Below are 13946 nucleotides of genomic sequence, written 5' to 3' on the forward strand. Positions count from 1 at the left end.
AATGCACCATGCCGTGGTGCTTTGATACTGTCCTGACAACACTGCTGCACACTGCTTCCAGCTCTGGGCACTTCATCAGCCCTTGGAGCTGCTGCAAACTGCAGGGACATCCCCGCACTGCTGTACCTCCCTAAGCAGCAGCATCCCTCTGGGATCTGCAGCACCAGGCACTTCTGTGCCACGGAAAAGGCTGCAGGCACCACGCTGAGCCCCGTGCCCAGTTGGCCTCTCCTCTTCCCCACTGCCTCCTTGCAGGCATGGTGTGGCCAGGAGCCTGGGTGGGGAGTGAGGCCGGATAGACAGCGTGGGGAGGAAGTTATTATCTGCGTGGTACAATGGGCACGGTGAGTCATGAGTTTCAGGCCAGAAATTAGGCTGCTAGTTCTGTGTAGGGTACCTAAATCAAAATGATTTGCACAGGGATCGGCAGTGAGTCAGTGGCAGGGTGAGGAGGGGAGCCCGGCACCTGCCCCTGCTGCCTGCAGCTTGCAATTTGCAGAGGAACCACGGAGCTGAGCCTCCAAACATCCTGCTCTCAAACTCACACAGGGAGGCAGGACTGACGTACGGCAGTTAGGCAAAGGGCCAGATCTTAATTACTTCTAATTTCCAGAAGACACTAAGAAACAACTCCCACACAGCAGGGGCAGGTGAGACAGGAGGGATGTGCAAATCCATAAACTCATTCAGTCTGTTCCTGTGCCACCCGCAGCCATGCACACACACTTCCTTATTAAGGCCAGCAAGCTGCGGCCGACTGCAACAGCAAAGCCCAACGAGCTTTAACAACAAGGGCTCTGCCACCAGAACATCCAGACCGAGGGGAGGATACACAGAAATGTGGTTCCACCCCTTCCTTTGGGAGATACTCTGTCTGCTAGAGACCCCTACAGAGCCACCTTATTTCCCACTGGAATTACTCAGCCGACCCATTAGCAGGTGCCAAATGTTCCGGTCATCACCTGAGGATAGGAGAGCTCCAGCCTACCTCTGTCACCAGTGGTCCTGCAGGAAAGCCTACAGGCACCCGGAGCGCCTTCCCACCTCGCCTGCAGCAACCCACCCTCATCATCTGCTTGCCAAAAGAGAGGACCCAGAGCGGACTCACCCTGCTTACACTGCTGAGCTGGGCAGTGCAGGTGGAGGCTGTGCCTTGGGGTGCCTGTTCCTGAGAAACCAGCAGGAACTGCGTGGTTTCCCTCCCGTCCCGACATCCCCTCTTCCTGCTTTTTCAGCTCTGAGCTGGATGGCGGCACCAAACACTTCCACAGTGGCCGGGAGCCGGTGCTGCAAGGCATGGGAGAGCTTGGGATCAGGGGTTGGACCTCGGGCGAGCAGCGGTGGCCAGCAGGGTGGCTGTGAGGAATGTGATTGGGCAAGGCTGAATCCTCAGGCAGGAGAGCGGGGTCGAGCTCCAGGGGACACTTTCTTTTCCTTCGGTGATGTCGGCTCTGTAAGCTGTGTCTCTGAGGCAGCAGCACAGGGGACGTGCCTGCTGCTCCCGACTGTCTGTTGGCATCTACACCAAAGTCCAACCTGTTGGGAGAAGCAGAAGGGGCATGCGGGGGCTCCCGACCCTGCTGGGGACTGGCTGGCTGTCCCACCGGAGGAGCCTCCTGCAACTCTGTCCTGCTTTCCAGAGGCTGCTGACAGTGATGGCTCTTCTCAGCCCTCTTTTGCGTCCGAGCGCTGTGAAAGCCAACCTTAGCCCCAGAGTATCGGGACTTGCGCTGCCCAGGGCCCGGGCCAGCCCGGCCAGGTGGGCATTCCACATCCCTTCTGTAGTGGTGGTGCTGGTGGTGGTGGTAGTGGATGTGGTTGAGCACCTGGGCCTTGGCTGGAGCGGCACCGCCGGGCACCATCAGGTCCAAGGACCTGGGTCGCGTCTCCCTCAGCGCCCGCTGCCGCTCCGGCCCGTTGTCCATGGTGGGCCCATCTGAGCTGCAGTACACAAAGGGGTCGTAGTCGCTGCTGAGGGAGCTGCGGAAAGTGGAGCAGCTGCCATGGATGCCCTGCAGGCTGATGTCTGTGCAGTTCAACACGGAGTCGCTGGAAGAACCGTGGCAGGGCCCCGAGCTGGAGTCGCTGCCTGGCCCATCCGCCAGGTACCCGCTGTGCTCTGTCAGATAGCTCTCCCCAGAGCCGCTGCTGTTGTGCTGGTGCCCGTGGCTGACCCCCCGGCGCGGGACGGGCGCACGGTGCTGCCGCTGTGCCAGGGCTGCCTTCAGCCCCAGGCAGGGCGGTGTGGGCTGCAGGGAACACGTCCTATGGGGGGGCTGCCCACACGCCGGAGGGTTGGGGTGCTGCTGGCCCCGCAAACTGGAGGCCAGGGGGGAAGCGTGTCCGCAGGCAGGCAGGGAGCTGGCTGGCCTGTATGGCACGTAGTGGATAGTGCCAAAATCCAGCTGGGAGAGCTCCGGAGAGTGGAAGAAGGGGTTGCTGTGGGCTGGCTCTGAGGGGAAGCTCCTGAGGTTCCTCTGAGGGTAAGGATGTGGAAGGTGGTAAAGGGAATGTCCTGGGTGCTGGCGGAAAAGGTGCAGCCGCCGTCCGGGCTCCATGTCCCGAGGAGCCAGTCTGGAGCCTGCCACTGTGGCCTGGTCCACCGAGTCTCGGGCTGCAAAGAGAGAAGGCAGTATCAAGTATATACCCCATGGCCTGGCTGTGGTGGCCCCAGCATCATCGAGCCTCCGCTACACACCCATACCGACATCCCACCTGTGCCCTGTGTCAGCTCACAGCTGCCACCAAACCCTCTTGATGGTTTGCACACCCTGCATCATTTCTGGTGTCCTGGCCCCAGACCCTGACTCCTACTCCCACAGGCGCTGGGAATGGCACAGATTCTGCCCCAGCCCAGAACCTCACTGTGCACATGCCCAGACATCATCCTTCCATGCACACATGATACCATGCCCCGTACTTCCATGCACACAGACACATATTCCTGTGTTGCACTGACTGCATGCGTTGTCCAAAGGGTACATGTTCCTCCTGAGCACAATCCCTGCACCCACCCCTATCCCTGACTGGGAAATGCCTACCAAGAATATTGAACATGCAAAGTGGACATGTGTGGTGTTGCTGCAGCCAGGGGTCAACACACTCCCGGTGAAACTCGTGGGAGCACGAGATGATCCGCAGTTCCTAGAAAGAAGCAGGGAAAGGAGGAGGAGGGTGAGTGAGGAGAACCTTGTCCCAAGAGCTGGGTACAGAGTGGGAGCTTGTGTTGTTCCAGGAGGCAACACTGGAAAGACTGAGACATGCAGCAAGCCACTGCAGCCCAGCTTTGTATGGAGGAGGCTGTGCAGCTGTCTGGCATCTTTGGTTCTGCTCGCTGCACGTAGCCCTAGGAAGTGATGTCCAGAGTGCTGCTAGCCCTTGGGAATAGGGAGATTATGGGCTGACTGGTTAGGAGAAGCAAACCCCACTTTTGCCTCACTCTTTCAACACGGACACATGATGGACATTATACCCTTCTGTAACAACTGGGGACTCATCTTTAGAGAACCAGAATCTGCAGGCAAGACCAGTGCCTTTGGGCCAAGGGACAGTCAGACTTCCATCACCACCGAACCTCCCCCAGCCTTCAGGAGCCGCTGAAGGAAGCCTCCCCAGGGCCTCCCAGCCCTGCCAAGCTCCTGTCTGACCACAGCTCCGAGCTGAGGCTCACCCACAGCCATGCCTGCAGCCTACCTGGCCCTCGGTGAACTCCTCCAGGCAAATAGCACAGACCGGGGCTGAGCTGCAGCTGCTGGCCGAGTCCCACCACGATGCCTGCCGGCACCTGGCCTGGTACCTGCGTGTGGCCAGCTGCCCAATGGCCTGCATGGTCTGCTGCTGTACCGAGTCCTGACAAGAGGAAAGGAGGCTTTCAGGAGATGCTCAGCCATGTGTTGTCATGTTCCTCAAGGTTCTTCCACTTTTGAAAATGTGATTATTGCAGATTTGGGAGTGATTTCCAGGGGTGATCGTTTGCCTACCCAGAGGGCACTTCGTCACCAGCAGGAGATAACTGACAATGGACATTCAAAATCACTCAGAGGTGCTGAATTTCTGATCCCCAGAGGCTTGTCCTTCTATTGGAAAAGTAGGATATTTTCAAATCTGGAGGTACATCTGACTGGGTGGTGTGGCAGGAGAAGAGCAAGATCACTGCGCAAGGGATGCTGCCAGCCCACCTCGGGACCATCCCACACACACCAGGCACACACCTGCCTTGTCTCCAGGGCACACGTTTCCTCTCCCAAACTGAGTCCAGGGCTGCCCTCAATGCACTCCTGTTTGCTCAGACACGTCTGCTCCGTGAGATTCTTACCTGTGTCCTGTTCAGCTGGCACTTTGTGCGGACGACAAAAATCAAAATGATGACGACAACAGTGCTGACCACGGTGAGAAGGATCCACACGTCGTAGTCAGGCTGTTGAATAAAACAGGAAAGAAATTTACTTGTGGATACCCTTAGGGTAAGCTAAGCAGGGGAATTCTGACCTCTTCCTGACCACCAGCCTTTGGATACATCATCTTTGGCCAAACTCTGCTTCCTTGGTTTTTACAGATGAAAGAAATGGAAAAGGGTTCAGTTTTTTTTCTGCACACCTCATCGGGAATGGATGTTTGATTTTGCAGCACCTCAACACTCTATAGGCCATGACCTAAGGTAGCACAAGATAAGAAAACCAAAGCTTGGTCTCATATGAAAAGATAGGAAATCCCGTCCGCTCACTCATGATGTTTAAGCAAAAGAAGCTGTAAATAAGCTGAAAGAGCTTTTGAGTGTTTCTTTGCAGCACATCATCTGAATGATGCAGAGAGGGAGAATAGCTCTGCAGAGCTCCTGCAAAGGAATGTCATCTCCAACCCTGGGGAAGGAAGCTCAGAAGCTTTGGGTAAGTCCTGGGGAGAAAGGATACAGAAGCAGTGGGAACAGTGTGTCTCACCCAAGCTGGTGGCTCCTTGACCTCTATCTTCACATGGGCCTCTCTGTTCTTGTTCACGACGCCCATGAGCAGCTCAGCGTCATGGCCCCTGATCAGCACCACAGGTTGACTCAGACCTCTGGGCTTTTTCAGCTGTAATGAAACAAACGTGGTGAGAGACGTTCCAGAACATCCTGAAAGGACTACTCCTGCCAGGTCTGATCTCTCCTCCAGATTTTGCTAATCTTAGGCACAGCTCCCTTATCTGCGCTCTTATCTAGTGCTGGATGCTTTTCATTATCCCTTGATTATTTCAGTGAGGACTCTATTCCACTGCAGAGATGAACAGTGCTGGTGGAAGCACAGATGTTTAACTTGTAGCCAGAGTATCACCAGCAGCATACCAGGGTGGCCATGACTTCTGCTCGAAAGCTTGAGAAGTCACGTTTCCTCTGAGTTACACCAGCCCTAATGGGTTCTGGTAATCTATGATTTCCCACAAGGAAGAACTCAGCTTCTAGAAAGCACCTTTAATTCACGAGGAAATATCCTTCAAGAGCAGCAAGGTGTTGTTTACAAGCTGCTTGTGCTGCCTGCAGATTTCGATGTGCCACGGGGTGAGTAAAAGTGACAAGTGCTGTGTGCATGGGTGAGCTGGGTAAGTGCTAACACTCCAAGCCAGGCTGCGTTGTCTTCCTGGGACCTCCCACTACGTGTTGATAGTGGGGGGTCCTGACCTATGCACATGTAGGGATGGGGAAGGGGCACTGCAATTTAGGTGGTAACATCTGTGGGGTCTGTACCTGATCGGCAGCACTTTCATCATCGGTAATGTCAAAAAGGATCGCACGAGCTCCACGCTCCCCTGCCAGCTTTGCCTGTCCAAAAGAACAGAAGCTTCAGTAAACATTTTACATTGCAGATCTGCATTAATATCTACCATTTGAGTAAGTAAGTGCCTCCCCAGCTCTTCGCAGGAGGAATACCCTCTGCTTGGATTGAAGAAATAGCTCAAATCCCCGTTTCTGTGCTTGCGCTGCGATGCAGTGATACCAGTGCCTGCTCTTGCTTTCTGTGCTCCCTGTCCTCTGTGCTCACCAGGAAGAGGCTCAGGTGATCCCTGGGCTGCAGGGCCAGGATGAGGAACGGGATCAGCCCTGCCGTGCTCCTCTCTGCCCAGCGTTTGCTGGAGTCTGACGAGGACAGCTTTGGGACCCAGGCAAGTGAGTGTGCATACCGTGCCGGTGAGCTCAAAGCACGCTGAAGGACCTCACGGGGTCACCCACGTTCTCCCACCGAGCCCTCCGAGCCCTCGAGGCAGGCAGAGGCAGCTCTTGTGAAAGGGAGCCGGGAACGTGAACAAAGTGCAGGGCTGGGCCGCTGTTACTCATGCGGAGCGCTTTGATCTGGGCGTCCCGAGCGCCTGTGCAAACAGGGATCTGCCGGAGCTGCTGCAGCAGTTTACCCGCTGCATTGCCAAACTCCAGCTCAGGGGCCAGAGGTCAGTGCCGCAGCTTCCCAGCTGCAATATCAAACGCAGCGCCGGGGAAGCAGCCTCCAAGCTCATCTCATCGGTGGGGAGGAGCCGGGGGCCAGGACTGGCTGTGGGGCTTGGGGGTGGGATGGGAATGGAGAGTGTGGGGAAGACTATGAAGCACCAGAAGGTTGGGCTGAAGGCTCTGAGTCACTGATGGGACTGGGCACTCTTGGATTTGGTAGAGCAAATGGGGAAGCTGGAAAAGGGGAATTAGGGGCTCGGGGCAGAGATCAGAGCCTGGGATCCTGCCTGGGATCAGAGAAGCCTTGGCATTTGCCGGCACCAAGGAGCAAACAGGACTTGCAAGTAGTGACTTCCACCCATGGGAGCCAGTCAAGCTTTGATGAACAGTGAAGAGCTCTACACTGAAGAGCTCAGTGAAGAGCTTTATCCTGCTAAAGACACCAATGGTGGGGAAGCAAACAACTGAGACTGGGCAAGTGATCTTTCACACCATATTTCAGACTCCTTTTGCACAGAAGCAACTTGTGTCTGGGCTATGGACAGCCTGCTTGCTGAGTGCTTGCTGTCTTTGTGTCAGCTCTCTTCAGCTCATCTCACCCTTTGAGGACTGAAGTATTCACAGGTTGGTTTAGGAGATTTCAGCAGTCTGACAACCAGATTTGGAATTAGTGTTTCACATGGGGGAAAACTACACCACAGAATTGCAAATGATGCAGCAGAAACAGAAATAAATCGATCTGAATTGACTCCATGTGTCCTCCATGGCCGTTTCTCCCCAGGCAGATCAGACACCTTCCTACCAAAGTCAGCTCTGATGTTGAAGCAGGGCTAGCATCTAAGAGAACAGAAGCAGAAAAGTGCATCAGGTGGCTGATGGAGTCATTCTCATGCTGGGCTTAAAAGTGCTGTCTGTGTGCACTGCTTGGCTGGGTGACAGCTGCGGGAGAGGTTACGATAACACTTTGCACATGGCTATTTTTATCAGCATTGGTATAGCACTGTAATTCAACATGCAGAGCTCTGCTGCAGGCAATGCACACCAAGGGAACAAGGCTCCTACCCCAGCGCCAGTCACAGCCTGCAGCTGCCCTCGTGCTCTCAAAGAGAAATGCCAGCCAAACCTTTGGGGATGGATCTGTGTAATGCTGGAGGGAAGGAGCTAGGCAGAGGATTCGGGAGGATGGAGAAGTAGACAAACCCTAGTGAAGAAAGATGGCAGTTGCAGGGGGTGAAGGAGTCAGGGCGCAAATCCAAAGGAGGGCTGAGGGACACAGCCAGCTGAAGAACATCTGCCTGCATTTTGTGGTACTGTGTGAGGGAGAGAGCTGTGAGCATCCCCAGGAGAGGTCCTGCAGCAGGAGTGCCTGCAGGCAGGATAGCAGCCAGCACCACCAGTGCAGAAAGGGATGGGCATTGCCACCTGGTTGCCTGTCTGGCTGTGGGAAAGCAGCCTCGAGCTGTAAAATCCGTCACAGGAGTCGTCTCAGCATCGCTCCCCTTTCCTTGCTTTTGTCACCACAGCCTCTGTGAAACAAACACTGTGCAGGAAGGGCTGCTTGGTACAAATTGTGCCCAACCTCTGCAGCCAAGGACGGGAAAGGAGCCTGTCCTCAGCAGAATGTCACCATCCACAGAAAGCAGACAGCGAGGCTGCACCACCCGAATGCAATCCAGACAAAGCAAAGAGCTAAACAAGGCTCTTCGTGTTTGTGCAGAACTTATGGAAAATAACACGCTTTAGGCAGAGTCAATGAAAGGACACAGACAGCCCCTGAAGAGAAAGCTAATGTTAGCCTCTTTCCGCTCAACTTTATCGGAGACACAAAGATTTTAAGGCTTAAAATGACCCTCACTCCCACCTGGCTTCCTTATTACCAGAGAATTGTACCAGTGACCTCAACTTTTGGCACAGTAACTGCCATTCACTGAGGCACTGTCTCATAGAGACCCAGCCCGAAGACCTCTGAGATCTCCCATTCCTAAGGAAGGCAGACAGATGGTGGCCCTCAGCAGTCACGTCCCATTTCTAGTCTGTCTGGTTTGCTTTTGTCTGAGCTGATCAGTGCTGATCCTTCATGCGCCTCACCCGGTGAAGTACTGCACTTTTGCTCTTTCCTGCATCACATCATTTCCTGCCCTGGGTGCCATTTGGAGCATTTTTGCACATACCTTGTTAGCCAGCGACAGGCACGGGTTGGGATCCCGATCCGGCTGCTCGAGCTTGACGATGGTGATGAATCCTGACTCCGTGTGTTCATCCTCACTGGTGTTGCATAGGGACAGTGGGTGGGACTGCGGGACAGAAGCAAAGGAAGCTCAGATCTTGAGGCTCAGCACAGTGATGGGTGGCTGAAGCCCACTGCAAACCATCCATGCCTCAAAGACCTGAGTGGGTATCTCTCCATCCCACTGCAATGCCTGAGCACCAGCAAGGCTCTGAATGCCACAGGGAGCAAATCAAAGCTTTGATTCACCAGGAAGACGTCCCAGGGAAAGGTGGAGCGTCTGCTATCAGCATCACACAGGTCTGGCTTTGTCCCAGTCATGGATATTCAAAGCCAGATGAGACCACAGCCCTTGACTTCTGGGATGCAGCATTCCAACAGTGCTGGCCTGGGTGCTGCCAGGCCTCGGGGCACAGGAGCTGCTGCATGCAGCTTCCCATCACAACAAAGCACTCCTTCTGCCACCAAGCTCATCAAACACTATGGTGAATTTGTAGAGCAGAAGCCAAAGAAGCACAAGGAAGGATGGCAAAACTTGAACGCGCTCTGCAGGAAACACCAGGAATGAGAGGGGAGAAGGAAAGGTCCTGGGGACCACATCCTCTGGAAAATGTTCACCACTTGGAGCCAAGCAGCTGGCACAGGGGCTGAGCCCCATCACATCCCTGCCTCAGCACTGTGCAACCGCCTCTGGGTTTGCAGCCTGGCAGTGGGGGGAAGGCTGAAGGGTGGGAGGCCAAAGGAAGCTGCAATTCTTGGCTCCCTCTGGGGAGTCCTGTCATCTTGCATGAACCTTCCCAGCTTTTTTCCTAGAAAAGCTGGCAGACGTCCTTCTTTGTGACTAAACTGCAGTGCATTAAGAGGTTATGGTACAAAAAAGCCTATAAATTCTAAGGGTGCTGGGCAGCTTTTATTAATGCATCCATGTGTGGAAGTGCGGGAAGCAAGCAAGAAACTTCACCATCATAAAGCAGTAGGATCAGGGCGGGCTTTGTGCCTCTGTCCGCCCAGCAGCACCATCCCAGAGCTGTGTAGAAGGGAGTTGACGGATCAGATTCAGAATGGGGAGGCTCCCAAAGGAGCCCAGGCCCCCAGTGCACCATGAGACACCGCTCTGCAGCAGCAAGGGGCTTCAGAGGGTCTTGTTAGTGCAAGCCAAGCAGTGGGATGCAATGATGCTGAGATGTGTGGGGCAGATGGGGGCAGGGGACATCTCTGCCTCCAGCTGGTTTGGGAAGAAGTGGGTCAGGCACTGGCAGAGGCTGCCCAGGGAGGTCGTGGAGTCAGTGTTCCTGGAGGTGTTTAAGGAAAGGGCAGATGTAGTATGCAGGGACACAGCCAGTGGGCAATATTGGTAGTAGGCGGATGATTGAACTAGATGATCTTAGAGGTCTTTTCCAACCTTAATGATTCTGCATCCTCAAATAATCTTGAGCAGCATATATGAACTCTTGGAGGGGAACCTGGGGACAAGACCTGCTAATGCTGATGAATGCAACAAAACTTTCCCTGTGATCTCCTATTAAGACTGGCCACTGTGATTTTTCTTTTTGCACTCTGGGACCAAGCGAAAGTCCTTTGTCTTGTGCCTTCCTGCCCAGGGCACAACTGCACCCATAAAGAGCATAGCCAGCAGCAGGGAACCCACAGCCAGCACAACCCCAGGCATGCAGTGTCCCTGCAGGCTGCAGCCCATGGGGCTGGGGCACACTGGCACTCCCTTTATTCTGCAATGAGTCCCTCATTATCAGGCACAAATCACCTCTTGGAGCTGAGACTGCAGGTGCTTTCCTCAGCACTCTGTAGAAGATGATCAGGAGGCAGCCAGGAGGAGCTCCTGAATGCCTCCACTCACTCTTCTACCACTTCTCCTTCTGTTTGGTGACAAAGAGGCAACTTGTCAAGCAGCAGCAAAGCAGCAGGACCTGGCCCTTACTTTTCACATCCTACAACTGCATTTTATGGCACTTCCACTGCATCAGTCACTGCATTTTGAGTGAGTGAGCAATCACAGCTGCACATTGTGCTCGCAGGACAAGAGCAGACCCAAAAAGTAAGCCAACGATCATCTGGAAAAAAGAAATATTATGAGATTCCTCAGTGAAAACAGGGCTTGTGCTCCAGCATCAGCATCCCTCACTGCCCCCAAAACCAGAACATGTGTGGCCACAGGTCAGCTCCCTGCCCGCAGGACTGAAGCACTTCTCCAGGCTGGGGACCTCCGCAGCACCCACTCCCAAACCAAGAAGTCATTTCTCCTCCTAGGAAGCCTCTCAAATCTAGCAGAGGAAGGGCAAAATCCAGTCAGTCAGGCCTGTGAACCTCCTGGTTTTGTCACTCCATTTCTCCCTGCCGCCTGCTCAGCAGGATGCAGAGCTTCCCCCACATCCCTACGTGCTTGCTGCCCCTTTTTTTCCCCTCGTTTCCTTACCCTATGGCAACTCCTTCTTCTCTATCATTTCCACCCACACCATCCCTCCTCAAATACCAAACTTGTCTTTCTAACTTCTTGCAGCCTTTCCCAGCAGCCCTGCCGCCTGCGCACCGACCTGCCCCACGCTGTGCACGGAGCAGCAGGAGCCCACCTGCACAGCTGCCCATGGAGATGCCCCGGGGAACAGCGGGCGCAGTGGAAGTGCCAGCTGCTGGTGCGGGGGCTTCACTTCTGAAACTGCAGGAAAAAAAAAAGATGACCCGGAGAGGTCACCGAGCCCACTCTGCTGCCTGAAGGCAGGATCAGCCAGACCTCAAACATTCCTCAGAGACACTCGCTTAACCTGTTTTCAAGACCTCCAAAAATGGAGATTCCTCACCCACCCCAGGCAATCCAGTCCAGGGCTGCGCTCTCCCCCGCACGGTGGAATAGTTTCTGATGACTTATCTGAATCCATCCTGCTGCAGTTCAGGCTTATTTAATTCTCACTGAATCAGCTATGCCCATAGGAAAGAGATTATTTGTTTTCTTTTTCGGAGAACCACTTAAAGACGTCTGTTCTTCAGGGATAAGGCTGCTGAAGCAAGGTCTCAAGCACCAAAGCTAAGTGTGTGCCTTGCCTTGGTTTCCTCTGTATTCTCTGAATTCAGAGCGCTCCACACAGTTTCTTCACGGGGGACGAGTCAAAAGGATTGATTTGATCTGAAACGTCATGAAAAAATCCCCCTAAAAGGGGCGTGGAAAAGGGAGAACAGGACGAGATAGCGTCCATCAAAGGGCTCTAATGCACATCACGGACTGACCTGGGGAACTCTTAGCAGCGGTATGTAACTCATCAATAAATCGATCCCAGCACCAGGAAAAAGGAGCGTAGCAAACACAAAACTGAATGTGAAGAACTTGAAGGCGATCCAGGAACAGCAGATCGATAACCCCGACATCCCCCCAACCAAACAGCAGGACGAAGGGAAGGCATGAGCCAACAGTGCTTTTGGAAAAGGGGCTACACTTCACAAAGCTCCAGGGCTCCGTGAGGCAGGTGAAAGAACAGGGGAAGTCTGGTTAATGTTGTACACTGGTGTCTCCACTTCTGTTCTTCTACAAAGTCAAAGCTATGAAAGATGACAGAATATTATGCAGTCCTGCCCCAAACTAAGAACAGAAAAAGCAGGTCAGCCTTTACAATGGGGCACATTTACCAGTTAAGCCCCAGAAGTAAACTGCATTGTCTGAACGTTTTCACAAAGGATTTGGAAAATGAGAGGAATAATTAAGTGGCTGAGTTTCTCAATAACACATAAATATTCAAGCTGGTAAACATTACATCGGCCCTGAAGGGATCTCCTGTGACAGAACGACAGAAGACGTTTAGAAACAAACCAACAAACACGGAACACACAGCCGCCTGGTGACCATCAGCCCTGGGTCAGCTTTTAACACTCAAGAAAGAGCTTGTTGTCGCTGTGGGGAGCCCTATGGAAGCGGTTATTGAATCACCCAAAGCACTCAGAAGGCAAACAGACTGATAGGCATTGCTGTAGAAGAATTACAAAAACCAAACCAGCAAATCTAGTAGATAAAGCTGCAGTGTGTCAACACCTTGGGTATTACAAGCAGCTCTGCTCGCTCCACATTAAAGAGAAGGAAGTGTTTCTGTGAGAGAAGAGATTAAACAAACACGAATTCTTCGGGTTTGTGGAGATGTGATATTTTAGAGCTACGTGAAATCATGACAAATGCGGAGAAAGTAAATGGAACACGATTATTTACTATTTCTCAAACAAAAGCACCAGGGCCATCACATGAAACGATCAAGGAGGAATTTTCAAACAAACAGAAGTGGAGCAGACTCGCGGTCCGCTCAAACGGCAAGGCTCGTTCCCACAGCATGCTGGGAATGCCAAAGGTATGGATTAAAAAGCAATTAGACGCATCGGTGCAACAGGAGACCATGGAGGCTGCCTTGCACAACCAGGCGGCTGCCAGCCCTGGCTCTGAGCACTGCCTGCCTGGCACGGGGGGATGCGTGAGCATCACTGGGCACCACACATCTGACAGTGACTGCAGGCAGAAGCAGAAGGTTGGTGTGCTGGAGCTTCAGTGGGACTCATTTACACACCATGTTCTCAGGCAGGGTCATTTACACACCTCGTTCTCTCTTTTTAGGCCTCTCCCCCCCATGCCACTGGTGTTAGGTGTCCGTAAGTGGAGTCTTCACCCTCCAAACTCCCTTCGCAGGTGGGGACTGTGCATTTTCCCATTGCCTCATGTCAGCCCCCTGCACCTGCATCCTCCCACCTCCGTGCTGCCCACGCTCCTCCTGCAACCACAGGCTCTGTGTGCACAGTGCAGCACCACAGGATGCACACATACCTTCGCCACAGATATTTGGGCTAGAAATAATGTATTACAGCTGAGGTCTGTGGTCAGTGCCAGAGAGCTGGGAGAGCTTCTTCCACCCTGCAGGCTCCTGCTGCCCACGGGAAGCAGCTCTGTGACTCAGGGCTCTGACCCAGCACGCATGCCAGCAGCCTCATCCCTTTCACTCCCGCACATGACTTTGGGGAATGCTTAAGCGTGAGAAGCGTGCACTGATTTTTCCAGTTTGGCGTTTCCATCGCTGCAGCTGGTGCTGGGAGAGTTTTGCATGGGCTGCTGGTGCAGTGAGGCACAGCACATGAAAGTCTCCTGATGGAAAAGCTCCCTTGCAAGGGAGCTGCACAACAAAACAAGGCAGCCTGGCAACAGCGAGGAGATAAGCAAGGAGCCTAGGGCACGGGAAGCAGCAGCCTTTGGAGGGCACGCAGCATCTCAGGCACTGTTTGTTGTGCCACTGCTTATCGTCCAGAGATACCTGCTACCCAGTGACC

At 53.7% G+C, this 13946-nt stretch overlaps 1 protein-coding gene across 2 annotated transcripts in view; it reads right to left on the reverse strand.

Annotated features, from left to right (window-relative positions):
- The window catches only part of RNF43 (ring finger protein 43), a 56806-nt gene that overhangs the window by 8866 nt on the left and 33994 nt on the right, over window positions 1–13946 (reverse strand). The window contains exons 3-9 of one of the 2 annotated variants that reach the window (XM_003642379.6): window positions 8587–8709; window positions 5720–5794; window positions 4938–5069; window positions 4316–4417; window positions 3694–3849; window positions 3042–3144; window positions 1109–2614 (exon numbers count right to left, since the gene is read on the reverse strand). In XM_003642379.6, coding sequence (XP_003642427.4) covers window positions 1109–2614; window positions 3042–3144; window positions 3694–3849; window positions 4316–4417; window positions 4938–5069; window positions 5720–5794; window positions 8587–8709 — 2197 coding nt within the window. The remainder of the gene's footprint in view (window positions 1–1108; window positions 2615–3041; window positions 3145–3693; window positions 3850–4315; window positions 4418–4937; window positions 5070–5719; window positions 5795–8586; window positions 8710–13946) is intronic. The other variant, XM_025142103.3, reaches the window with a different exon arrangement.

Source organism: Gallus gallus, chromosome 19, assembly GCF_016699485.2.
Source record: "Gallus gallus isolate bGalGal1 chromosome 19, bGalGal1.mat.broiler.GRCg7b, whole genome shotgun sequence".
Classification (NCBI taxonomy): Eukaryota; Metazoa; Chordata; class Aves; order Galliformes; family Phasianidae; genus Gallus; species Gallus gallus.